At 37.3% G+C, this 26,705-nt stretch overlaps 1 protein-coding gene across 1 annotated transcript in view; it reads right to left on the bottom strand.

Annotated features, from left to right (window-relative positions):
- Positions 1 to 26,705, bottom strand: part of LOC115415550 (5'-nucleotidase domain-containing protein 1-like) — a 61,198-nt gene that overhangs the window by 8,360 nt on the left and 26,133 nt on the right. Inside the window, exons 4-6 of the mRNA XM_030129148.1 lie at positions 19,746 to 19,867; positions 6,032 to 6,205; positions 952 to 1,120 (exon numbers count right to left, since the gene is read on the bottom strand). Coding sequence (XP_029985008.1) covers positions 952 to 1,120; positions 6,032 to 6,205; positions 19,746 to 19,867 — 465 coding nt within the window. The remainder of the gene's footprint in view (positions 1 to 951; positions 1,121 to 6,031; positions 6,206 to 19,745; positions 19,868 to 26,705) is intronic.

The raw sequence follows: 26,705 nt of genomic DNA, 5'->3' as shown, positions 1-26,705 counted from the left end.
TGTTTAGAACTACAAATGAACTCTACTCTGTCAATTCTTGCATTTTTCCAACTGTCCTCCTTTGTCCGGGCTTGGGGACCGGCTAAAGTGACCCAGAAGAGACACTCTGGAGGAGTTACTTAGGTTATTTATTTATTTGTTTGTTTGTTTCATTTTTATCTTCTTTTTTTTCAGTTTGGTTTGCTTTTTAACCTTACAGTCCACTTAGGAGACCACAACAAGTTACAGTAAAACATGAACATTTATAACTAGAACATTTTTAATTTTCTGTCTACATTAACAATCTAAATGGACCAAAAAGAGACAATAGAGAAAACTGTCATTGTCAGTGGAACTGATTTATATTCAGTGATTTGTTTTAGATCAACAACGATACGGGTTTTCACATCAGAGTCTCCAAAAGTCTCTAATAACACCAGAAAAAGGTGATAAATTTGTCAGTAGTCGTTTTTTTGATACAGAGTCTCTAGAGGGGTCTGAAAAATCAACAAAGGGTCTAAGTTGGAAACACTGACTTTTAAAGCTACAGACAGACTGTGGGTTTATCTGACTGGGACACAAGAAATCATTTGGTGTCATTTACAGGAAAAAATGTGAGTGTTTTAATGTTTTCAAAACTTGATAAAAGTTTTCAAACAAATTTTAAAAGTACATTCACCCACATTTATTGCTAGGTGCTTTTAGAAAAAAGAGTAGTCTGAAAAGTTGCTCAATCTAGCAACAACAGTGCTAAATTGGCATCAATGAATGCCATGACCTCAATCTGTTGATACGAAGAGTGTTTAGGAAATGTAGATTTTTTTCCTAAACAAACAACTGGCCTTTACTTTCTTAGGAATTCTTTTTTTCATGCTGGCTATTATTCAAGTACTGACTTTCACCTGAGAATTGAAGGATTTCATCTTGGTTTTGACTCATAAAAGGCCATTGTGTAGGTGGAAGTATATGTACCTGCTATGTGCTCGACACTGGGGATGGCCATGGTGCTGTACTTGTGGATGCAGTGGCAGCACCAGGTCAGTTTCTGACTCTCCTCGTCTCCTCCTCCACTCTGGTGTACGTCCACAAAGTAGGAGCCCCACTGATTGGAAATGGCAGAGGGCGACTTCATGCCCTGCTCCTGTTCAGACACACAAAACCAAACCGTCAAACTGTGTACTTTAACCGGGAGATTCATTCTGAGGCAAGTACAGACGTGATGAAAGGAAGGAGTGGGGGTTCTACCCTGAGCAAAAGTCAAGGGAGTAAAGAGGGAAGGAAAGAAGACTTCAAACCCAAGCAGCTTTGAACAATATTTAGAGAACGGCGATGAATCATTATTACGGAAAAATCCCCCACTAGGTTATTCATCATTTGTACATCAGTACATTTTGGCCGATGAGCAAAACAGGATGTGGGTTTTTAAAAGGGAAGATGTGATAAGATGCAAACTTTGCAAAACTTGGAGATATCTGAAATCTTTTCGCAATAGTAAAAGACCACATAAATACCCAATCCAATCCAATTTTATCTGTGAAGCATTTTAAAACAACTGCAGTGGACCAAAGTGCTGTACAGAAGAATAATTAAAACCAAAATAGAAGAATAAAATACAGAATAGATTTAAAGACATAGAAACTGTACAAAAAAGAAAAAAAGCGCTATACAAAAGAATAAATAAAACCCAAATAAAAGAATAAAATACAAGAATAGATTAAAAAGCCATACAATTAAAAACAACTAACTAACTAACTAACTAAATAAATAGATAAATACATAGATAAATAAGAACAATAAACCACTACCTAATAAAAACAACAGAATAAAGATAGTACCTTCAAACATCTCACATGGTTTCAAAAGCCAAGGAGAAAAAAAAATACGATGATGATATATGATGATCTGCAGCAAGAATCTCAAAATGTAATATTGAACTTAACTTTGCTTTACTTAAACTGGACCTGCATAGTGAATTTAAAACAAAACAACAATTAAAAGACAAAAAACATAAAGTGCCTGCACTTGAAAACCCTCGGCCTTCAGTCCACGCCAAAGTTTTTGCACATACAGACGGATGGATGACGAACTGATGACAATACCCTGTGTTGAGGGCCGTGGGTAAAAACTAAACTTACATCACTACTCCAAACTTAAGGATTCACTAAAAAGACAAATTTTTAATATACTCTAGAGCAACAACAGCTACGATACCTGTCAGCTACTAAAGAATCAGCAATAATTTTGAGGATTGATCAATCTGTTTTTGGAGTCAAAAGTCAAAATCCAACGATTCCTTCAATAAGCCTGTTGTCTGAACATGATATTTGTGGACGTCATTTTGAGCTTTAAGGAAAAACGCTTAGTGACATTATTCACCATTTTATGACATTTTATAGTTAGAACCACTACTAAATTGATTAAGAAAATAAAACAACATATCAATTAACAGTGAAAGTAAGCGAGAGCTGTGGTTATACAAGAAGACATAAAAGTCCAAAATAAATACAATATAATCACTGCTTCTGGTCCTATTAAATATCAACTTTTTTCTTATTTGATTTTTAAGTGTTTTCAATCCATTCATGAATGCCTTAATACCAGCATGGCAGGAATTAGCAATATGATTTACATGTAAATAGACAAGGTAATGATTAATAATGTCTCTAAGTAGGACCATAAAATAATAATAATAATAATAATAACTTTATTTATATAGCACCTTTTAAAACAAAGTTTACAAAGTGCTTTGACAAACAAATAAAGGGCACAACAGCAGGATACAAGATGTAAATAAAAACAGTAAAAACACTAAAATAGAAGCAACATAATAGGAGAGATGTGTACAGCAATGCAGAAACAAGACACTTCAAATAGATTAAATGAATCGGAATAAGGAGGGCAGGGGTAATGTAACATGATGCTGTTAAATCAATGCAGAAGTAGAGGCGTGAGATAAAACAACATCATGTATGAGAATATAAACCAACAATCAAACAGGATAAGATTCAAATTTAAAAATTAAAAAATTAAAAATTAAAAGGGACAAACATCACATAAAAGCAAGTCTATAAAAGTGTGTTTTAAGAAGTGACTTAAAAGATGCCACTGATTCCGCAAGCCTTATTTCCTCGGGCAGGCCGTTCCAAAGTCGAGGGGCCCTGATGGAAAAGGCCCGGTCACCCTTAGATTTAAGCCTCCACTTTGGAACAGCCAGGAGCCCTCTGCCCGAGGATCTAAGGCTATGTGCTGGCTCGTAGGTAGCTAACATGTCATCTATATAGCTTGGGGCCAGACCCATTCAGGCTTTAAAAGTAATCAGTAAAATCTTAAAATCAATACTAAAACACACAGGGAGCCAATGGAGGGATGCCAGGATAGGAGTTATGTGATGTCGTCTGTTAAAACCAGTGAGAAATGACAAGAAAAAATGACAAGAAAACTGGGCTGAGGACATTACCTAGAGGAACACCAACAATCAGCACTACACAAAGACCTTTCTACCAGTTAAAGTAGAATAAAACCAGGCTAACTGGAGAGGAAACTGGAAAGTAGAACTGCCTGAAGGATTTCTTAAAATATCGTGGTCCTCAAAGAAGTACAGATTTGACACATAAAATAAAAAATGGTTTTCATGATCACTTATGCTGCTCTATCTGCCTTCACTGCACAAATATGTGCATGCTTAAGAATTAGACGTCTGCACTGTTACTGCCATGCACCATCAGTTCTCAAAGTATTTGACGAAATGTTGATAGATAAAAGCGGCTAATAAACAGGAAGAGGGCCTTATCTTTGAAGTTTGTATTACAGCTGATATGAGCGTATTTAACTTGTTTTTCCTGATCCCTCATTTGATTAACTCTTCCACTGCAAAAACACAAGATGTCATTTAGGGACTCTTTGCAGAAATACCACACATTTTCTAATTAATACCACAATCTTGTTGTTTTCTTTTGCTTAGAGAAGTCAAACCCATGGATAACTCATGTTGACAGAGCAATAGCTGCAACATCCAACATTTGTATGGGAAACACTATATATATTATATTGCAGCATGTGTCTGTAGTGTTTATGGTTTCTGACACAACTGCAACTTGAGATGAATTATGATATTTAGTGTTGTTCCTGTTCAAAGAATTAAAAATGCTGACATCAACTAGGGAAATCATACAATGCATCTTTAGTTGCAACCAAACTATCTGTTCATAGTCAAATTTGACTATTAAATGTGAGGTCAGATTTAAAGTTAAAATGTCCTATTGAATTAAATTTGCCATTTGTTGCATGTAACTTTGATGCGTCTGGTAAATATAGTTTGACACTCCACCTGCTAATCTTGAAATGGTCTATTTACTCTTTTGCATTCAGTCATGTTGCCACAGCAAATCTTTGAACATGCACAGTTTCAGGATAGGAGGACTGTACAGTATGTACAGTATGTACAAGAGTGGACAGAGGTAATGAGAAAGCCAGCAGGTTCTTTGCCCTCTGGTAGGTTCATCGAACTGCGCACCAGTTTCTCCCCAAAATAGGTAGGTACTGTTTTGATTTTACATAGAATTATTACTAAATAAATCATCAGAGTATCATTGCCATGTCTGGGTGCAGATCTAACACCCTGTTTTTATAACAATGGGGCATCATAGAGGTAGGGCATAACAGGAAAATGATGGCTGCATGACATCGGAAAAACCTCTCTGTAATGTGTATACTGAAATATTAAAAAAAACAAACAAACAGAAAAACATAACAGAAAATTGATAGAAATCATTGTAGAATGACTGGGGTGATTTTATAGGGGAATACATTTATAACAATGATAAAAAAAAAAAAAGGTTCAAAATGACTTTTTATTTACTTCTGGTCACAAACTATCCTCTCTTGAATTTTAATGTTGCACAGCTTGTTTCAGTGAACGAAAAAGAAACAGATGACCACTGTTACTACCCTTCTTAAGTCATGTAATAAACTGGGTGACTATATGTAAATGTGCCAAGTATCACAGTTAATACAGTCTTTTCTAGAGAGTTTTTAGAATTCAAATGCCTTTGGAGGAAATCTTTCGAATTTGTCGATACCAGAATCAGTTCATCCAATTTAACCAGCAGCAGTTTGTGTAACACTGAAGAAATATCATCATGACAATTCACAACATAATGCTGTAGCTCGTAACACTCTACATTACACTATAACATTATTAAATGGGACGGTGACTAAGGAGTTAGAGGGGGTTGGCAGTTCAAATCCCACTCCATCCTAGTCATATGTCCTGTTGTGTTCTTGGAGACACTTCAGTGTGTCACTCACACTGGTGTATGAATGCATATGAATGTTTGGTGGTGGTTGGCAGGGTCGTTTGGTGTGGATTGGCAGATATGCTTCTGCCCCCAGTCTGTGGCTGTAGTACTGTAGCAAGAGTGAACGAATAATGGATCAAAAAATGTAAAGTACTTTGAGTGCCTTGAAAAGCGATATAGAAATCCAATCCATTTGAAACATTCAAGACACTTTTAAAATGGAATCCATCTGCACATTTCAGCTTCAAATAAAGTGATCTGAACAGATTTTAACCTCCTTGAGGCAAATTCAGATAACTCTGAGTTGCCGGTGGCTGTTAAGGCCTAAGTCGTCCATCCAACTGGGCAGTAAAACTGTGGGTCCAAGCATCAGAACTGAGCAGTGTCAGAGTGGGAGGGTGAATCAGGTCCCAGATCCTAGTTCCTTTCCTAATGTGGGGGCGAGCGTTACATGATCAAGTTTTGTTGTTACCAATCACAGTTCAGCTGGAAGAACAAAAAATGAGGGATGGCTCTCACTTGTCCTGATGGTCACACTCAGTCTCCAGATGCTGGACTCCCACAAACTGTAGTTGAATTGCTATGTTGGACAGACTTATTTTCACATGCAACAGCTCACACAAATGCATCATGAAGGGCATGAGGAGGTATTAGGCTGAGTAGTGAAATGAGGCTCCCAGAGTTGGGGGTTGGGGTTGGGTTGGCGGGGTGGGAGAACGGCTGCTAAACGGAAACAGCTGCTTCAGTGAACTTACCTCAAACTTTCCCTTTTTCTCTAGCGGCTCCACTTGGGCCTCATTGGATTTGGCTGCATCGCTCTTCGGCACACCCTCCCCCTCCATTTCCTCCACGATCATCACAGTCTCCCACTTCCCAAAGCTGCTGGCAGGAAACATATCCGATCGCATGCTGTCTCCGAAATACACCACCTACAGGGTCAGAGAAACAAAGGCGACAGGTTGTTTACTTTCACACAACGGCTTTTTTAAGTGTTGTCTTTAAAACAAACTTGAGCCACATTCTTTTCAGACTCAGTAAAGCTGGCATATGTCTTATGGCCCCCCGGGGTGAACTAGACCAGACACGATGAGTCTGCAGAACTCATCACAACCTCTTTGACCATCACACATCTCATTGTCCTTCACGTCTGGAAAGCTAAGCGAGCTGAGGCAGGCTTTACTGAACGGCATTCCTGAAGTGGAGTGCAGGCGCTCAAAGCTTTAAATCCCATTTCAGCAGCCATTTGTTTCTGTTCCTCTCTAATGGGAGAGGAAATGGAGTGAGGAGTGGATATTAAAATGACAAAACACTGAAGTCTGCTCATACCATGAACAGACTTTAAGACTAGTATACAGCCTACAAAGAAAACATGAAGAAAGTGTCAAGACTGAAGAAATAACTGTCATTCAAATCTACTGAATGACAGTTGCAATAACTAATTAATTAATCAATATACTAACTGTTGATTAAATGCATAGCATGTCATTTCTGCTGCAGGAAGGTCTCAAAATGATAGCTAAAGATGTAGCTGTATGTGACATCATAAGGTAGTACTGGTGGGAAAGACACTGTACGTACTTTTGTGGCAGTTTCCAAACAAATTTTTCCCTATTTAACCTTTCTTCAAGTGACTTATTATTTATTAAATCAGGTATTTTCCTATATTTACTTTACTGATCATGTAGATGTTCAATAAAACTCAGATTAAAGCTGAGGGTTATAATACCAGAAACAGAGAAAACAGAAGAAAAAGTGACTTTTTCAGCAAATATATCAATAACTGAACATAAAAACCAATGTGTCCTTCCACGGTCATCTGTCAAATTCCATGGGTTTTACTGGTGAATCAATGTTGTAGAAGATGACAGTGTTTCCATGTTCCTACGGAGGCTCTTAACGTCCAAATGGGTCATATCTGATGACCAGGAAAAGATGACAACCTGCACTTAACATCAATTATTTCAATGTATTAATAGGTTTAAATGGTTCAGAAGTTATTAAACATTTTACATCAGTAGATGACTTTGGTCGCCAGTGGCTGTTTGGGTCTTTGAGGGTTAAAGGGAGTTGTGAAAATCTATCTGATGTGATGATGATGATAATGAGGTGATGCATTCAGATTTCATTCACATTACATGTTGTGAGGTATTTTCACAAGTACCATCAGTGAGCAAAATACAACGCAATTTACAGGCAACCAAATGAAATGGGCTATTCCGCTGAATAAATGACAGAAACATTGAAAACTAGGGCTGTCAAAATTAACAGATTTTAATCCATCATCAGGATTAATCTGATCAAAAATTTTAACGCAATTAACCCATCTGCAGTACAGAATGACTCTGAACGTAATGCATGTCAGGCAGTTTGTCCAAGAAGAGTTACTGTTGCACATGCACAAATGGGCAGTATCCAGTAGTGACAGGCAGCAGAACCAACCCATAAAGATGGAAGATGCTAAACAGCACATTGGCCCTCTGGATGGGAAATTTGAGCACAAAAAACCCCAAGACAGAACAGTCAACTGACATGACGTGATTATGCACACTCTGCAAGAAGGAGTTTTCTTTTTACTGAAGCACTTCCACCTTAAAATACCACATTAACGCAAAGCATACATTAGTCGGGGATTCTGCTAGCACTTCAGCTAACACACTTAACACGTTAAGAGCATATTTATTCCCTTGTTTCTTGAGTCTGTTTACTAATGCAAAATGAAACGCAATGAATATAGCTTAAAAATGAATGACGAGGAGACAGCAAAAGACTATAAAAACATTCTTCTAAGGAAAGTGACTGCATGAAAAAAATATTACCAATGGCCCTGTAGCTTACTGGCCAGTTTAAAAGCTTGGGAAATGTATCCAGATGCCATTTATTATTACCCAGTTATGTGTATTTATTATATTACAGAAATAGCCCATGTTTTGGTCATATTCCAATCAGATCTGTTAAAAACTGAAATTCCAACTTGATATCATTGATACTTGCTGATTTATTGTATCAATCCACTTCCTATCTGTTATAATGGGAACATTTGTCAAAGTCACACCAAATCCAGAATCAGATCCGGATCGAAATAATTTCAATACATCGGCCTATCGGCCGGTAAGCTAAAAACAAAACATGTCACTATGGTAGTGGAAAAGTGAATTACATTAACAAATCAGATGTCTGTCATCTTGTGACACCTGATTGTTCTTAAAAATAGTTTTCTGAGTTGTAAAAATGTTTATCCACCAAATTTTGACACCAGATTATTTTTTAATTGTATATAGTTTTCCTGATGTATTGTCTCCATTTTCATGTAAATAGTCATATATAGCTTTGTAATTTTTTTTTTTTTTTAAGTTTTATAAGTTTACAATGTATGTGTTCATTCTAAGTTATAAAAATTGTTAATTCAACATGGTTTTGGTGAGAAACAGTAAAGAACTAGAAAAGCACTCGGAGAGCGCAGACCTCCGCCAAGCGCAAAAATTCCCCACATAATCCTTGATACAAATCCTACATTTATTTTTTAAAATAAAATCCGCCTTCTGGATCAGATCCGGATCAGCCTTTGAAATGTGATAGAGGACCCCATTGTCAATTCCTGAGTTAAATTTCATGAGTTTTGGTCAATAATTAAGCAAGATATTGGGAAACGAAATTTTTGGGCCCATTTACCACAATGTTAACGAAAATTTCAAAGTGATCCAGAATCCAGGATTTCTTCCGGATCACCCCCAAAAGTTAATCATTTCTTCCTTATCCCATTTCCAACAAAACCCTGAAAATTTCATCAAAATCTGTCCATAACATTTTGAGTTATGTTGCACACAAACGGACAGACAAACAGACAAACAAACAGACGGACAAACAAACCCTGGCAAAAACATAACCTCCTTGGCGGAGGTAATTACATTTTTTTACTACTCAGATATGATGTTTTTTGTGTGATTTTAGGTTCAGTGTGTTAATACATGTCAAATGAAAAACATAACTGTAAAGTCCCACAGGTGTGGTTCTGGTGAAAAAAATGACACCAAAAAAGACAAGGTAAGTGGTTTGTTAAAGAGGAATATAAAGGCAAAGTCCAAAGCATTCAGACACTCCAAAGGGTTAGTGGAATCTAGAAACCTGGACCTTACATTAAGACAAACTAAATCATGTACCAGTTACCAAGACAGACATGTGAACTGTAAATCCTTTATATACATCAAAAGCAAAAGGTTGAATAAGTGCATGTGTGCATGTCAGAGTGGCCTAAATCACTGTTATCTCAGCTATAAAGAGGATGTGAGGCATTCCAGTAGCTGCTACCCCCCCCCCCCTCAAAAAAAAAAAAAAAAGCTCCACTGTGTCTCAAACTGGCCCTCCCATATGTAAACAAGCAGACAGGCTAATCGGGACTGCAGCAGGCCAGGCCTGATGGGGAGGTGGAGGTGGGGTGGGAGTGGGAGATGGTGTGTGTGTGTGTGTGTGTGTGTGTGTGTGTGTGTGGTGGCAGGAATCACATTTCCTCAAGATTTTCCCAGAAATGTCCACAGCTGGCCTCCGTACCCCAAAAGCCCTGCACCTCTCATTGCTCTGCAGAGTCTGAATCCAGTCGAGAGTCACTGGATCAGCATGATAAATACTTACAGAGGCCAAGATTCCAGCTCTGGGGCAGCGGATTACAGAAGAGAATCAGTGTGAATGGATACAGTTCTATTATCCTGAACCAGACTGAGCTCTGCATGAAGCAAAGCACCATGAAGTGAAACAGAAAACAGGCCACAGTTCAATCATCCAACCACAAACTGCAGCAGCATTAACAGCTAATTACTTAGGTTGTGCATGCATTGGTTGTTACATTTTAAAGCTGCAAATTTCAATGTTTTTTTTAGTGTGTGTGAAATTATGTAAAAACAAAATCTTACTAAAATATGTTCAGTTGTAATACTACTGATGGCCACTAGATGCTGGCTCCAAAAAAGGTTAACCTAGACTTCCACTGAACTTCTCTCTAGAAATACGAAGTCAGTACTAACACAATATACTGGTCTCTAGAGCCGAAATGATTAATCAAATAATCAACTTGAATTGATTAAAAAAGTTCTTAGCTTTGTTTCCTTAATTTTGCTGCCGCTAAACATTTGTTCCACAGTTGTGTTTTACATGGATGCATATTGTGACGCACATAACACCAGGATCAATATAAACAACATGGAGCATAGTTCAGAAGAGATGATGACAAAAAGGCAGAAAATGTCTATATCAGTGGTTCCCAACCTTTTTTGGCTCGTGACCGCATTTTAACATCATAATTTTCTGGCAAACATTCAAAACAGAGCCTTTTTTTTTGCTAAAATTAATTTGTTTTGATCATGTAATAGTTTGCTATACTACATTGCAAATAAACATTAATTTTAGACAGCATTTAGTCTATATAATGTATATTATTATGGACGGAGGCAGAAAAGCCAGGTGTAGATTACTGCACAAAGGGAGAATTTGATTTTCCTTGGTCAGGATATGTACAGTCAGTCCAGCTTGGATTTACAAGGCTGACAATTAATACTGAACAAACAATAACTCAAACTATGAATTATGAAAAAGCTGCAGCATCTGAAACTGACCACAATGAACATTTGACAGATAAACAGAACCACAGTGCTTCAGTTTCAGCTTCACAGTTTGTCATGTCTTTAATGTATGTGATTGTCTCTGTCAACTCACCATATATTTTTATTTGTAGGTTTTTTTTTTGATCAATTACTCGAAATTTCAGGTGACCCAATTTGAATTCCTGACCCCAAGGTTGAAAAACACTGATCTATATGCTCACTTTTCTTCACTGGAGCTATCACTTACTCCTTTAAACTTCCACACAAACATTACAAATTTGACTTTGTTGTTGTTTATGTCTATAGATATTTTAATATACCCTTTTATATTGTTGTTATTTCTATATAGATGTTTTTATATATCCTTTTACCTTTAGAGAAGGTTGTTTTTTGCTATTTTTTCGCTCATTCAAATAATCTTTTAACTGAATTGAATCAAAGACAATAATCAATAGATTAATTGCTTACAGGGCGATACGGTGGTGCAGCGGATAGCACTCGTGTCTCACAGTAAGAAGGTCCTGGGTTCGGTCCCAACATCAGTCGATGTGGATGGGACCTTTCTGTGTGGAGTTTGCATGACTCTGCATGGGTTCTCTCCGGGTACTCTGGCTTTCTCCCTCCATCCAAACACATGCACTGATAGGTTTATCGGTTAATCTAAATTGCCCATAGGTGTGAATGTGAGATTGATTATTTGTCTCTATATGTCAGCCCTGTGATGAACTGGTGACATGTCCAGGGTGTACCCCGCCTTCACCCATAAGTAGCTGGGATAGGCTCCAGTGACCCCTGGTGACCCTAGTGAGGATAAAGCGGGTTCAGAAAAAGAATGAATGAATAATTGACTACAAGTTGTTGCAGCTCTGCAGTATATGTATCCACAAGGTTTTACAGATATGTTAAATGTATTTTCTTCAATCATAAATTGCATTTTTTTAAATGATTGGCTTGTTATTGGAGCTGACCGAAACTAAGTAAAAAGGAAACAAAACACTGTACGCTCTTCAGTCAGACAGTCTCATTATACTGGACAAAAAATATTCCATATCTTCAAATGTACAGATGTAAAAGTCAGTGTTTTGTCTTTTGTATCAACACTAATGTAGATGGAATTTTCTTTTCCAGTGTGATGCTTGGGTGTCCCAGCGTCTGTCAAATGTCTCAGCGATTGTGTAGTTCATTTTCTGTCATCTAGCCATCACATTCTTAACATCGTGGCCCCCCGTCTCTTATCAGCTCATCACTCAGAGGAGCAGTAAAAGCTAAATCCAGGTCCAGGTAAACAGAGCTGAGGTAGCCGGGGGGTCTTAATGAGCCCTTTGTGCTGTGGTTTGTGTGGGGCCTGGGGCACAGGAAGTGGAGGGGTCCCAGAAGAAAACCCAGTTTAGACTCATATTCAGTTATTGGAGGTTGTATGTTCTTCTGAAGTTGTGAACATTTCTGCCAGAGGAATGAGGTCATTACACATGGTTTTGATGGAGGCACTAACACTCCCCAGCGCTAACCAATGATGACCACAGTCATTTGGCTGCATGTTTTACATTTCTAACTAAACTGCATGATCTTCTGAGCGTGTTTAGAAAATGTCAATGTAAATTTATTGGAATAGTGACACTGATTTAACCCTTGTCTTAACTGAGTTCATTAGATTGTTCTTTAAAGGACAGAAATGAATAGAGTTGTCTTGTATCTGTATTTTACCCAAAATACAGATACAGTCATCTGCCTTCTGTTTTTATTTTTATTTTTTCCCCTGATACTGATTTTATTGTTTTCTCTTTCTTTTTTAATTAGCGTATACATTAATTTGTGTTGTATACAGTTTTTTGACAGTTTTATTTCTCATTTTTATCTAAGCACCTTTTGTTATTGCTTGACTAATTAGTGTTCCTGCTGTGCTATACAAATAACAATTATTTTTATTATTATTATTATTATTATTATTATTATTATTATTACTAGCGGCATTGTACCCGTGGTGCCATTGTACGATAGTGCCCTCCCATGGTGCAACAGCGGGATTGCACCCGTACGACCTCCCGTGCTGCAACATCGGGACACGCATCGGACAACGGGACACGCGTCGGACAAACATACGCTGGACACAGAATGTCCATTATAGTAGGATTATTATTATTATCATCACTTTTTAATACAAGCATCTGTGCTTCTTCTCAGGCTTCTCGGAAAAAACAACGTAAAAAGCATAACAACAGGACAATGCACCAAAACAGCAAAGCAACAAATGCAAAAAGCAATGTACAAGATACAAAGAAACAAAAATAACATCAAAAGTGCAACAAGACTTAAAATCTGCATCTAAGGCTACATCCAGATGACAATGTTCGTGGTATTTTTCATAGATAGATAGATAGATAGATAGATTTACTTTATTAATCCCCAAGGGGAAATTCAAAACATGGTCACCACTATACAGAAAGAGTCACACCACAGCAACAATAAACACAGAATACAGATAGCTAAAAATAAGTTAGATTAAAAATAAAAGTAGAATTAAAAAAGGCATGTGCTCTACCAAACACACTCTTTTGCAGATTCTAAAAGTTTCGCATCCATACACGTATCGTTTCAAGAAATATCCGTGTCCGGGTGGAAATTGGAAAACCGTGTTAAAACGGTGTAATACGTATGCCACACTTATATATGGCGCTGTACATAAACACAGACAGCCGCAGGATACACTACAATCACAGAAGAATGCAGTGAGCATGCGCATGAGGTTACATCCAGGCTTTTCTTCTTCTGGTCATGTGGTACTATGGGATCATAGTTTCCAAAAAGCGGAGTTTTGCCTATCCATACGGTAACGCAAAGGCGGCGTTGTGAGATTTTTCTATTCTGGGACCCATTCTCCAAAAATACCGTTTCAGGGCACCGATAATGCCGGTGTCATTAGGACGAAAGACTGAAATGATATTAAACTTTTGCGGCTTGACATCATTTCATTGTCATGTGTACATAAAAATGCAGAGATAAAAATAACAGAAAAGATGCAAACAACTGGACCGGAAAAAATGCATTGTAGTGTTCTGCACTGTTGACACTGTAAACTGATGTGAGTTACTGTTCATTATTTCTGAATTAATTTGATGTTAGCATGGTTTCATAGTCTTCGTGTATTTTGCATGAAAACAAACAGCCAATAGAAAAGTCCTCCGAAGGCTGACTGAGGAGTTTGATACTTTGCTGCAGTAAAAGACTATGAAACATCCTCAAAGAAGCTGAATCAATGCTTCTACTTTAACCAGAGTCTTTTTTTGTTTTTTACATGAGTATGTGTACTCCTACTGGGGCAAAGAATGCACAGGCTTTTTCCACCTCTGCTGGTTGTCTGACTCTGTATGTTGTCAGCCTGGTGATGACCCCAGATGTCCAAGCACTTTGCTGAGAGAGAATTGTAATGTTCCCTGAATGCCTCTATTCAGTCCACCTGCCTTAAGTCCTGTCAGGTGAAAGTAGAGAGAAATGAAAACACAGAGCGCCTCGGGTCACCCCCAGAGAAGCGTTTAAAGCAGCCGTAAGTGCAGGTTGACACTGAATTCCGCAAGAGTTTTTCTCCACGTGGCTGAGGAACAGATGGGGCATTGAGCCGAGAGGGAGGGAGGGTGGGTGGTGATGGTGGTGGGGGGGGTGATGATGACGAGTACTCTTTGGGGCCTTGGGCTGGACTGATGCAACCGTTACTATGCCTGATTTATAACACCAGGCTTTTGAAAACTGACATATTTTGTTGTGCAAAATATTACACAGAGAATCCTCTCATACTAGACATGAACAGCAAATTCATCCAACATGCTTATCCTCTTAAGAACAGACTGAAGTAGAAATGAGTTGTCAAACCCAAAATGAGTTTGTATTTTGTATTTCCAGTTCTCTTAGCCAGAGTTCATTGGGTTTTCTGAATGGGATTCTGCTTAGATGCCTGAAATAAGAAATAAGGTCTGTTATTTGCAGAACTTTAGGAGATTTTAACATTTTGTTCTGCAACATGCAATAAGCAAGCAATTACCCTAATCAGGATTTTTTTAAGCTTTTACTGTACATGCCATGTTTTCCATCAAGTGGCTAAATGAGACTAGAATCTGTCTACTCACTGGTTTACTAGGTACTAGGGATGTAACGATGTGAAAATTTCATATCACAGTTATTGTGACCAAAATAATCACGGTTATCATTATTATCACGGTATTGTTGAAATGTGCTGAACATGTTCAAAAAGTACTTGTCTTATACATAACCTGAAATAATTTAACCAAGTTGTATTTTGAAAAAAAAAACAACAAAAAAACAGAAACAAAAAAAAAAACAGAAACAAAAAAAAAACAAAAAACAAATTAAATAATAGATACAACGTACTTTCTGTTTGCAGAAACATTCAAATATTAACATGTAAACATCAAACATACAAATGTGCATTAAAGATGGCACCTTAATGCCATTGTTTGACCATTTTCATCAAACACGGTTATCATGATAATTAGAATTTAAATGGTAATACTAACTGTAAGGAATTTTACCGTGGTTTATTGTTATACCGGTAATCGTTACATCCCTACTAGGTACATTGTGCTCTTTCCATGACCGAGACCAAGGAGATGATAGTGGACATGAGGAAGCAGAGGAACCCCCATCAGCCGCTGCTTATCCGGGGACAGGAAGTGGAGAGGGTGAGCAGGTGAGCAGCTTCAAATATCAGGGGTCCACATCAGTGTGGACCTCACCTGGACACTAAACAACACACAGGTGGTGGAGAGAGCTCAGCAGCAGCTGGACTTCCTGAGGACGCTGAGGAAATTTGGCATGTCACCAAAGATCCTCAGCAACTGCTACAGCTGCTTTGTTTAGTCCATCTTGACCGGCTGCATCACCATTTAGTTCAGCAGATCCACCATCATGGACTGTAAACGCCTGCAGTGAGTGGTGAAGACTGCGTCCAAGACCACCAGGACTCCCCTGCCCTCTGCAGAGCATCCACCAGGGCAGAGTCCAAAGAGCGTTGCCTCCATCATCTTGGACCCCACCCACCCCAAACACAGACTGTTCACACTTCTCCCCTTAGGGCGGAGGTATGGGAGTCTGAAGTGCAGAACTTCCAGACTCCGGAACTCTGTCTTTCCCTCCACCATCAGACTCTTTAACAGCTGACAGGAGTCTACAACAATAACCATACTGACCGTTTACAGTGTTTACACCTTCAACTGTCATACTGTTTATGCACCTTATACATCATACTGTTCATCTCAGACAGTCTTGCACATTTAACATCTTATTTATCTCAGGCAGTTTTGCACATATTATACACTATTTACCTCTGACAGTTTGCACAATTACCCAGATGTTGCATAATTATAAAAATATATATTTTTCTCTTAGTAATAGTAGTTTATATTTTTTATATCTTTATGCTCATTTTCTTTTGCATGCCATTCATGAATGCCACTTTGTTTTGTTTGTTTTAATTTCCTAGTTAAATGATTCTATTTCAATTTTTATGCATCTTAAATTCTCTTGGTATTCAGTGTGGACGGCAAAGTAAGATTTTCATTGTACAGGGAAAACTGTTTCTTTACTGTACACATGACAATGAAACACTTGGAATTTGAATTTCCATCTATTCTATTCACTAGTTAAATAAGGGAACAATAAGAGGTGAGTATTGGAGTTAAGAATGTGAAAACAAATTACATTTAGCGGTGGCGACACCAAGCTGCAGTTTGCTTATAATGTTTTACTTTGATTGCATTTCCACTTCAAATACCAAAGCTTCGATGCTGAAAAGACAGTTAAGCATCGTAAAGGTTTCTTTAACAGGTAAATTTTTTTTTTTTGCAACACATTTTCTGCAGTGACTGAAAAGACAATGGAACACTTTGAGTTGTTTTTTTGTTCAGGAAACCAGGACAATGTCAACTTCCAATAAGGCTTACAAAAAATACATCACAGCTGCAGCTGGGGGTCATTCTAGATACCCAGTAACACTTATTGGCAAGCCTGTCAACACAGAAACTTCCTGATTCTGCACAGAGGTGAACTGTTCTGTACAACTTCTGTAGGAAAGAATTTTCATTGAACCAGAGCAGTTCAGGCCTGAAATATCACCTCAATGCAAAGTGCTTAGCAGTGAGTGGAGAAGTCAGACCTTGTGCAGCCTTTCATGCAATGCTACAATGAGAAACCGCACTGGCCAGGCCAAATTAGTAGGTACTAGGGATGTACCGATACCGATACCAGTATTGGGTATCGGTCTGGTACTGAGTGTGTGTAGTAATACCTGTACTCGTAAAAGTGCTCCAATACAAACACACCGATACCATTTGACGGCAAAGTGACGTTCACCTCATAATGCAGCAGGTACGTAGTGGAGGAGTAATGTCAGCAGTGTGGAGATTTTTCAAAATTAAATGACAGTAGGAAAAGTAACAGTGACTGCAAGTTACGTTAAAGACACAGATGGATACGGATGGAGTGTACTGTCCGTCCTCTGCATACACTCTACACATAATTCTGTCAGTTTTTAGGGAGCTAGCAGATTTGTACCCAGAGCTATATAAAGATCATCATATTATCTTATATATAAGACTCTGTGCGGGCCCAGGTGGAGAAGCAGTACCACCAGGAACCGTGGGGGTGGTAGATCTTTTCAAAGTGTGAAAAACTACTGACATATTTATGACAACTACCCACATCAATATCAACACTGATATCCACATTAGTATTACCTCCTCTGTCGTCACTATGTTTGGTATCATTTATTTTCTTCTTCTTCTTCTTCTTCTTCTTCTTCGTCTTCTTCTTCTTCTTCGTCTTCTTCTTCTCCTCAAAAAACTTTACTCTTCTTCGTGATAATTGGCAAGCATAGTTAATTAAGAGCAGCGCCCCCTGGTGGATTGATTGAGAAATGCGCATTCCAACACATAAAATGTCAGTAGCAGCGCCTTGTTACAGCCAGACTAATGACAATGACAATAAAGCACATTTTCAAAAGGAACTAAGAACTGTAATGGGACTATTAAGTACTCATATTGGTACTCGGTATCAGCAAGTAATCAAACGTAAGTACTTCTACTTGTACTTGGTCTGGAAAAAAGTGATATCAGTGCATCTGTAGTAGGTACCCATAATAAATAATATATAAAAACATAAAAACTTCTTGAACATCTATTGCCGATCACTGGGAAAGACAACTGGAAGATATTAAATGTTTAGTACCAGGAGAGAAGCCTGATCCTCCGCCTTTTCAACTACACCACTTTTTCAGGCCCTTTTTCAGACTTAATAACCTCTCCTGTGCTGCTTCCTGCAGATGAGCCATTCCAGACAGAGACAGAAAGAGCCGAAGCCAAGTATCTTTCACTGAACTGTCTAATGGGAGGTTTAGTGGATCAGGTTCAGGCTGCGCTGAGAGCTGACGTCAGCACTTTTACCTTCTATCTGCTCTGATGTTTTTTGTTCTCAGGTTCGTCCTCTGAGATTTTTTTCCTGCTCTGAATTTGACTGATTTTTTTGAGCACACCAATGCAAAATCCTGCGACAGGCAATTTTGATTAAATACTGTGACTGTGAATACTGAATATAGACATGAATATTTTTGACTTTGACATCGTCTTTCTTTTTTCTCCTTATAACAACTTAGTTACACACAACAACATTTTTGCACACTTATTCATGTATATTTCTTTTACATATATTGATATTTGTCTAGTATTTATTGTACAAATTGCTTGTTCTAATTGTGTTTTAAGATGAATATTTAGGTATTTAGAGCTATATGTATATTTAGAGCTTACATTTATGTTCGGTAGGAAACACTATCATCCTCTACAACATTGATTCCCCAGTAAAACCCATGGAGTTTCATAAATGACAGTGGTTGGAGACATTTGTTTTTATGTTCACTTATTGATATATTTGCTGAAAAAGTCACTTTTCCTGCAGTTTTCCCTGATATAATTTCTAATAAAACAACCCTCATCTTAACTCTGAGCTTTTATGAACATCTACACAATCAGTAAATTAAATATAGGAAAATACCTGATTCTCACTGAAAAATGCAAAATACAGACATTAATATTATAATAAATGGTAACAGATCACTTAATAAAGGTTAAATGAAGAGAAAATTTCATTTGTGCCAAAAAAGTAGCACTGGGTCTTTAAGGGTTAAATACATGATTCAAAGCTTTAACCACTGATCACTGATGAAGCGACCTGGATGCTCGATATCATGTTTGGACATAGAATCTTGGAAAAGTGGTTTCACTTTAACTGCATAAAATCACATCATGTCATGTATGTCTATTTAGTGTTTTGATTTAGACCTTTAGTGATGTTGGTTAGAAGTATGGTGAGTATTTTCAGTAAGTTAGTCATAGCAGTAGCTTGGTGCAGTTCAGCCCAAAAACCTAAATAATGATGGGATGGGCAAATGCTAAATGCAAGGCTGCTGGGTTTGTGGTAGACTATGAGACAAAAAACTGTCCAGCCATCTAAATGTTGTATAACTGACAGAAAAGACATGCCTTTGCACAGTCACATTTTGTACCATACCTCACAGGGAAAAAAGTGGAGAAATTGGTAATTGGAGAAAGAATAGGCTTCATTGTATATAGGCTGGTATGAGAAGAGTGGAATGTAATACTTGGTGTGCTTCATCAGTGAACTCCCTGTGTGTTGGCTCAGCGCCCTGTGGAACGCCACGCCAAGGAGCATGTTCCAGCTCCATCACATCACTGTGAATCTCCCTGAGATGATTTATCACCATCTATCTGCTTCATCTCTTTTAGGCTCTGCCAGAGCTGGACTTCAGAGGCCGCCACAGGCCTGACAGTCGCTGCTGTAACATACGACCTCGTACCTTGGGCTCCGGTTTCCCCGTCATGGTCTTGAGCAGCTCGTGGAGGTGTGGCCAGTTGCCCTGGGAATACCAGCCGGGTTTATCCAGCGACGGCAGCCCCTCGCTCTCCTCCACGTCGTTCACTGGAGGAGGAAACACAGAGTCAGACGTCCACAGTGGCCACAGCTCAACCAGACAGCTGGAGAAGACATGACCCCCCCACCACCACCACAGAACTCACCAGAAAACACCCACAGGAAACACAACTGCACAGACAGACCGACTAATGTGGACAGACTGTGTTCAGAATGCACCCCAGGGTAGTACTTACAACATGTAGTTTGTGTCCTCCCATAAAGGGCCACGGGAATATAATAATAATAACAATAATAATAGGCTGGATTTATACAGCGCTTTTCTAGGCACTCAAAGGACGTTCAGTGTTTCCAATTCCTCAGGCAGGAAAGTATCTATTGTTTGTCCTAAAAGGTGCTAGAAGTTGCTAAATGACATCATCACCTAATTCCCATAATTGTAAACACAGAAACTACATATTATTATAACTTATTTGCAATTACTAGTTTAGCATTTACAATACCCACCTATTTACACATTCTGTGAACGACTGGTTTAGTTTAGTTTAGTTTATTAGTTTGATCCCCATTAGCTGCTGCATACCCCAGCAGCTACTCTTCCTGGGGTCATCAACAACACAAAAACAAAGCACCAACAATTTCCCACAACTCACTCAACAAACAGGATGTACATACACTCAACACAACAACACAAAACCAAAAATCAGCAACAGCACACAATACAAAACAATTACAATAATAATATCAACAACAGAAAAATAAATAAATAAATAAATAAAGTAAAAAATAAAATAAGTAAATAATAATAATAATAATAATGAAATAATAATAATAATAATAATAATAATAATAATAATAATAATAATAATAATAATAATAATAAATAAATAAATAAAAAAAATTAAAAAAAAAAATTAAAAAAAATTAAAAATAAAAAAACGCTCCACAACAAACAAAAAACAAAACCGTCTAGATGATGTCATTATAGGATATACAATAGCTCAGACAGTTATTCTTGGGTAAATATAAAAATTCTCAACCTTTTAGAAAAACTAACTGCTTGAATTTCTGAAATTAAAAATTGTGGCAATGTATTCCATGCCACCATTGCCCTGTATTGCACACTACCCTGTATTTGATTCGTCCTACAAGCAGGCAACAGGAAACGTCTGTCCTCTGATTGACGTGTGGAATATTGATGGATGTCACTGAAAAAAGTCAGTTTACTGTAAAGAAGTTCAGGTGTTTTTGTAATTATGATGTTTCTAATAAATTTAACTAAAGAGTATCTAATTCTGCCTTTAACATGTAACCAGGCCAGACGGGTGTGAGTGTCACTAGTACTTGTTCTAAATGGACAGTTTAGGACTATTCGAGCTGCTTTATTTTGCACAATTTGAAGTTTATTTAGATTTATTTCTGATGTGTTTGACCAAATGATTGAACAATAATCTAAATGCGACAGAACTAATGATTCCACTAGTGTTTTCCTTATTTGATATGGTATGCAATTCCTACATTGTTTAACAGCACCAATGCTTCTGCCCATTTTATTTAATATTTGCTTTATATGAGAATTCCAAGTCAACATACTATCAACAGTCACACCTAACAGCCTGGCCTCCGCTACTTGTTCTATGTCAGTTCCACCAACAGACAAATTCAAAACAGGGGAGTTTTTTAAAAGATGTCTTGACCCCAACACCAACTCACATTGACACTCATTTGTGGTTATGGACCATAGATGTGTAATAATCTAATTACTGTTCTTTATGTTCTTTTAGTTCTAGTTTTAGTTAATTTCTAAAAGACTAAATTCCTAAACTTCCAAACGGACTTTCATTCATTCATTCATTCATTATCTGAACCCGCTTTATCCTCACTAGGGTCACGGGGGTTGCTTGCGAAGGCGGGGTACACCCTGGACAAGTCACCAGTTCATCTCAGGGCTGAACATATAGAGACAAACAATCACTCTCACATTCACACCTATGGGCAATTTAGATTAACCAATTAACCTATTAGTGCATGTCTTTGGATGGTGGGAGGAAGCCAGAGTACCCGGAGAGAACCCACGCAGACACGGGGAGAACATGCAAACTCCACACAGAAAGGTCCCACCCCCCGTCGACTGGTGTTGGAATCGAACCCAGGACCTTCTTGCTGTGAGGCACGAGTGCTAACCACTGCACCACCGTGTCGCCCCTAAACGGACTTGAAATGTATTAATTCTAAATATTAGGCTTTTCTTAGGCCGTTTCTGTCTTTATGTAAATACTGAAGCTTAGGAAGAAACTGATGAAATGTCTCACCCTAATGATCATGTTTTAATTTAGGTCATTTCAAGTCATTTGTGGTCATCTACTTGTTTTTCTCTTGAGATTCATTAAGCTTAATGACATAATTAATGCCATAATTGACTTGCACAGACATGCTTACAGATGCTCTCCATTATGTGGACTGGAATGGTCTGAACGGTGGTGTTCCTCCAAGCACCAGTTACAGCTTATTTCTAAGATTCTACATAAGACGAGTGAGAAAGTACTACAACTACAGCTGCACGTCACTGCACACTGAACTGCATGGACAGATGTGACGTTGATGAAACATACTTAACTGAAATACCAAATGTGTCCCGCAGTTAAATTGGACTGAACATGTAATAACTGCCAATTATATGTAGTTTTCTTGTTTGGCTAAAGAATACTGTGTCACTTTTGCTGAACATCAGGCGTTATGGCCACATCTGACAGCTTCAGCCTGAACATATCCCTTCGATTGTAAAAAAAAAAAAAAAACACAAATACTGAAAACAAACATGGTAGTAAAATGTATCACGTTTCAGTCTATCATTCCAATATTTGTTGAGCTTGTTTGCGTGTTTCAATATTAATCAGTGACTACAAGCTCAAGTCTTTTTATAATATAGTCACAAATCATATTTTAAAACTCAAACTCATTGAATTTTTTGACGTAAAACAGTGCATTGGTATATATTTTTTACCTATTTAAGGATAATAATAATAACTGCTTAAGCTTAGTCTACTGGTTGATTAATTATACTGATATTATCCTTGCCATATGTTTGGTAATAATAGCCAACATCAGTAGTAAACAACTAAATACGCTGAACTAAACCAGATTTTGTTGCATGATTGCTTCTTATAAAACTGGACCCATTGATACTGCAGTGTGTTTTCAATCAGTGTTATTCTGATATCTTGGAAGGACCAACAGTTTATAGAAAGGTCATCAGTCTCATAATCTTACATCATAATCAATCTTATTTGTCAAAGGAGCTATTTTTCAGAAAGATTGTACAAAATTTGAGAGTGCTATCAAAAATGTTCCACTGATTTGTTTTAAATTGCTCATATATTAGTAGAATTACTGTACTGTACCTTTGTGGCATTACTGTACTTAGCATAAATTGCTTGGCTAGAGGACTTATTTCAGTCTGTTTTCGGCAATACTTTAGTTTCTGCTGCACTGAAGTGTTTGATTTAAGTCCATGTGAAAAATAGACTGCTGCAATCTATGCAAGTAATGAAAACACTGAAAAATGTGGACTATTAGAGCTATTAGATGATTAGGGCTCCAACTAATGACTAATTTAATAGTCGATCAGTCATTGACTACTGTAACGACCATTCAGGTTATGAACTGAAAAAAAAACCCAAAAAAACAATGACTCTTATTTATATTTATTGCAGCAATAAAATACATTTTCTTTCCTTTAACAAGACCATTTGGTGCACAACAATTAGAATGAATAATAAAGTTTGTTTAACAAATATTCAATTCAATATTCAACAAACATTGCAGCAGCAATAAAATACTTTTCCCTCCTTAAACAAAAGTGCATTTTGTGTAAAACAATTACAGTGCCTAACAAAGTTTATTAAATAAACAACTAAATACTCAAGAGTCACAATCAGCAATAAAATAATTTTTTTTTCCTTAAACAAAAGTGTGTGATGTCACTAACCACCTGTTGACTAATAAATTACTCGCCAACTCATTTTGCTGTCGACTATTTGTCAACTAGTCATTGCAACTCTACTACTTGATGTTGTCAAGAGTGTAATAATTTAAGTATAAAATGATGCGAAAATGTTTGCAGTCAGATAATAATAAAAAAACCATCATATACAGTTTAAGCCTAGAGGCAAAAACATCTGAATGTATTCGCATTGCTTGACTGTTAAAATTATATTTTGCTCATTCTGACTCATGGTTATATTATTTATGTAGTGGGTATGAATTGTATATTTTGTTAAAAAAAAAAAGTAATCTCATCCATCTTATTGTTTTGGTTCAACATTGGTTGTAACTAATAGTAGTTTGTGCTGCTGCCTGTCAAAAGAGTTTGTTAATTTCAATGAGACTTTCCTGCTTAAATAAAAGTTAAATGAATACAAAACAGAGAAAACTAATGGAAAAGTGGTAATAGTTTGGTTGCAAATGGCCTACACTTTTTGAGAGGAAAGAAAATTGTGATTCAGATTGTGGATTTTGATTCGTCCTAACAAAAAAAGGATATATGAACCATTAGACAGTTTTCCCAGACCCAGATGATGTATTCAATCACTGGACCATTTGGCCTTTGCCTCCTTTTCTTTACCTCTTCATTCTTTCAATAACTACTGAACTTTACCCAGAAATTAAATAGAAAAATACATTTGGATTTTTTCAATATTGTAGATTTCACTTCATGAAATGCCATAAAGAATGTGTCATTTATCTATGAATGGGCCCTTTGGATGTGTTGTGTCTTGACTATTATGTCGAACCCTCAGACTTTGTAAAGGGGAAGTGCAGCTGTGGACAGACGGTGGTCTGGACGTTAACTGACTCGTGTTTAAGATCAGCAACAGTGGGATAAAAGAAAAGTGTCAGTCTCACTGACAAAACCACAGTGTTTAACAGAGAATAGGCTACTGTAGGTTCAGATGGAGGTTAAATATGCTGTAAATATTGTGACAGAAGAGAGTGAAGGAACAGGGATGAGCTGCTGCACCTGTGGGAGTTTATAACACACATAGATGGTAACAGCTGGAAGGACGCTGGACTCTGAGAGGAACAGGAATGACTGGTATGTGGTCTGGATCTCAGAGAAGTGCAAACGTCCTGGGGATTTTTCACGGAAAAATACCTTCTGGAACTTAAAGTTATGGTTTCATTTATGAGCCACCCTTCTTCTTTCATGTAGGAGATAGAATGAAGCAAAGGAGGAAACGGCTTCATTTCAAGGTCACCCACTTTGACTATATAGGCTAGAGTTGAAGCGATTAATCAATTAATCGACTTGAATTGATTACAATGAATTATTCTATCACAATTTTCCTGAATCTTTGTTCCCTTGATTTTGTTGCCACTAAACATTGGTTCCGCTGTGTTTCACAAGGACGCTTATTGTGACGCACATGATGACAGGATCAACACAAACAACATGGAGCGTAGCTCAGAAGAGAAGAGAAGAGAAGAGAAGAGAAGAGAAGAGAAGAGAAGAGAAGAGAAGAGAAGAGAAGAGAAGAGAAGAGAAGAGAAGAGAAGAGAAGAGAAGAGAAGAGAACAAAAAGGCAGAAAATATCTATATGTTCACTTCTCTACACTGGAACCATCACTTACTCCTTTAAACATTTAAGCTTTCACACAAACACTAAAAATATTTTGGTTTTAAATAACTATTAGAACTTCAGATTGAGGAAGACTTCAATGTTTAAAGTCTTGCTTTGAGTTGAAATGATTAATTGATAAATCAACTTGAATCGATCAAAAAAATTATTCTATCACAATTTTCCTGAATCAAACCTTCATTTCTTTAATTTTGCTGCTGCTAAACATTGGTTCCACTGTTGCGCTTCACATGGATGCTTACTGTGACGCACACGACACCAGGATCAACACACAGTTGTATGTTAGTTCAATGTTCAGTTATAAATTAGATCCAAATGTGTTGAAGCCTGCAGTGCACATATTGTTTGCAGATGTCATTTTACTTGCTGTTGTTTATATCTACAGATATTTTTATATACACACTTGTATACTGTTGTTATTGTAATTTCTATATACCAGTGGTTCCCAACCTTTTTTGGCTTGTGACCCCATTTTAACATCACAAATTTCTGGCGACCCCAAATATTCAAAACGGAGACTTTTTTTTTTTGCTAAAATTTTTTTGTTTTTGATCACGTAATAGTTTGCTATACTATGTTACAAATAAACGTTAATTTTACATGACATTAAGGCTATATAATGTATATTATTGTGGACAGAGGCAGAAAAGTCAGGTTGAGATTACTGCACAAAGTGAGAATTTTGTACAGTCAGTCCAAAGGCTGCAAATTAATACTGAAAAAACAATAACTCAGACTATGAATTATGAAAGAGCTGCAGCATCTTAAACCAGCCACAATGAACATTTGAAAGAAACAGAACCACAGTGCTTCAGTTTCAGCTTCAGAGTTTGTCATGTCTTTTATGTATTGTGATTGTCTCTCTCAACTCACCATATATTTTTTATTAGTAAGTTTTTATTTTATTTTTATCAATTACTAGAAATTTCAGGTGACCCCATTTGAATTCCAGGCGACCCCATGTGGGGTCCTGACCCCAAGGTTGAAAAACACTGCTATATAGATATTTTTGTATATCCTTTTACTTTCATACTTTTATGGTTGTTATTTCTGCTGGTCCTGGCAAAAATGACAAGATATTTGTCATTATCTGATATTTTTCATATTTTTGCTCTTATTTTCCTATTCAAATAATCATTTAATTGAATCAAATCAAAGAAAATAATCAATAGATTAAAGAGTATTATATCACGCTTTCTTGACCACATATTAAACTTTATCCCTTTTATTGTATTTGGGCTCAAGGC

Source organism: Sphaeramia orbicularis, chromosome 24 (assembly GCF_902148855.1).
Source record: "Sphaeramia orbicularis chromosome 24, fSphaOr1.1, whole genome shotgun sequence".
NCBI lineage: Eukaryota > Metazoa > Chordata > Actinopteri > Kurtiformes > Apogonidae > Sphaeramia > Sphaeramia orbicularis.
This window is presented reverse-complemented; position numbering and strand designations above follow the sequence as displayed.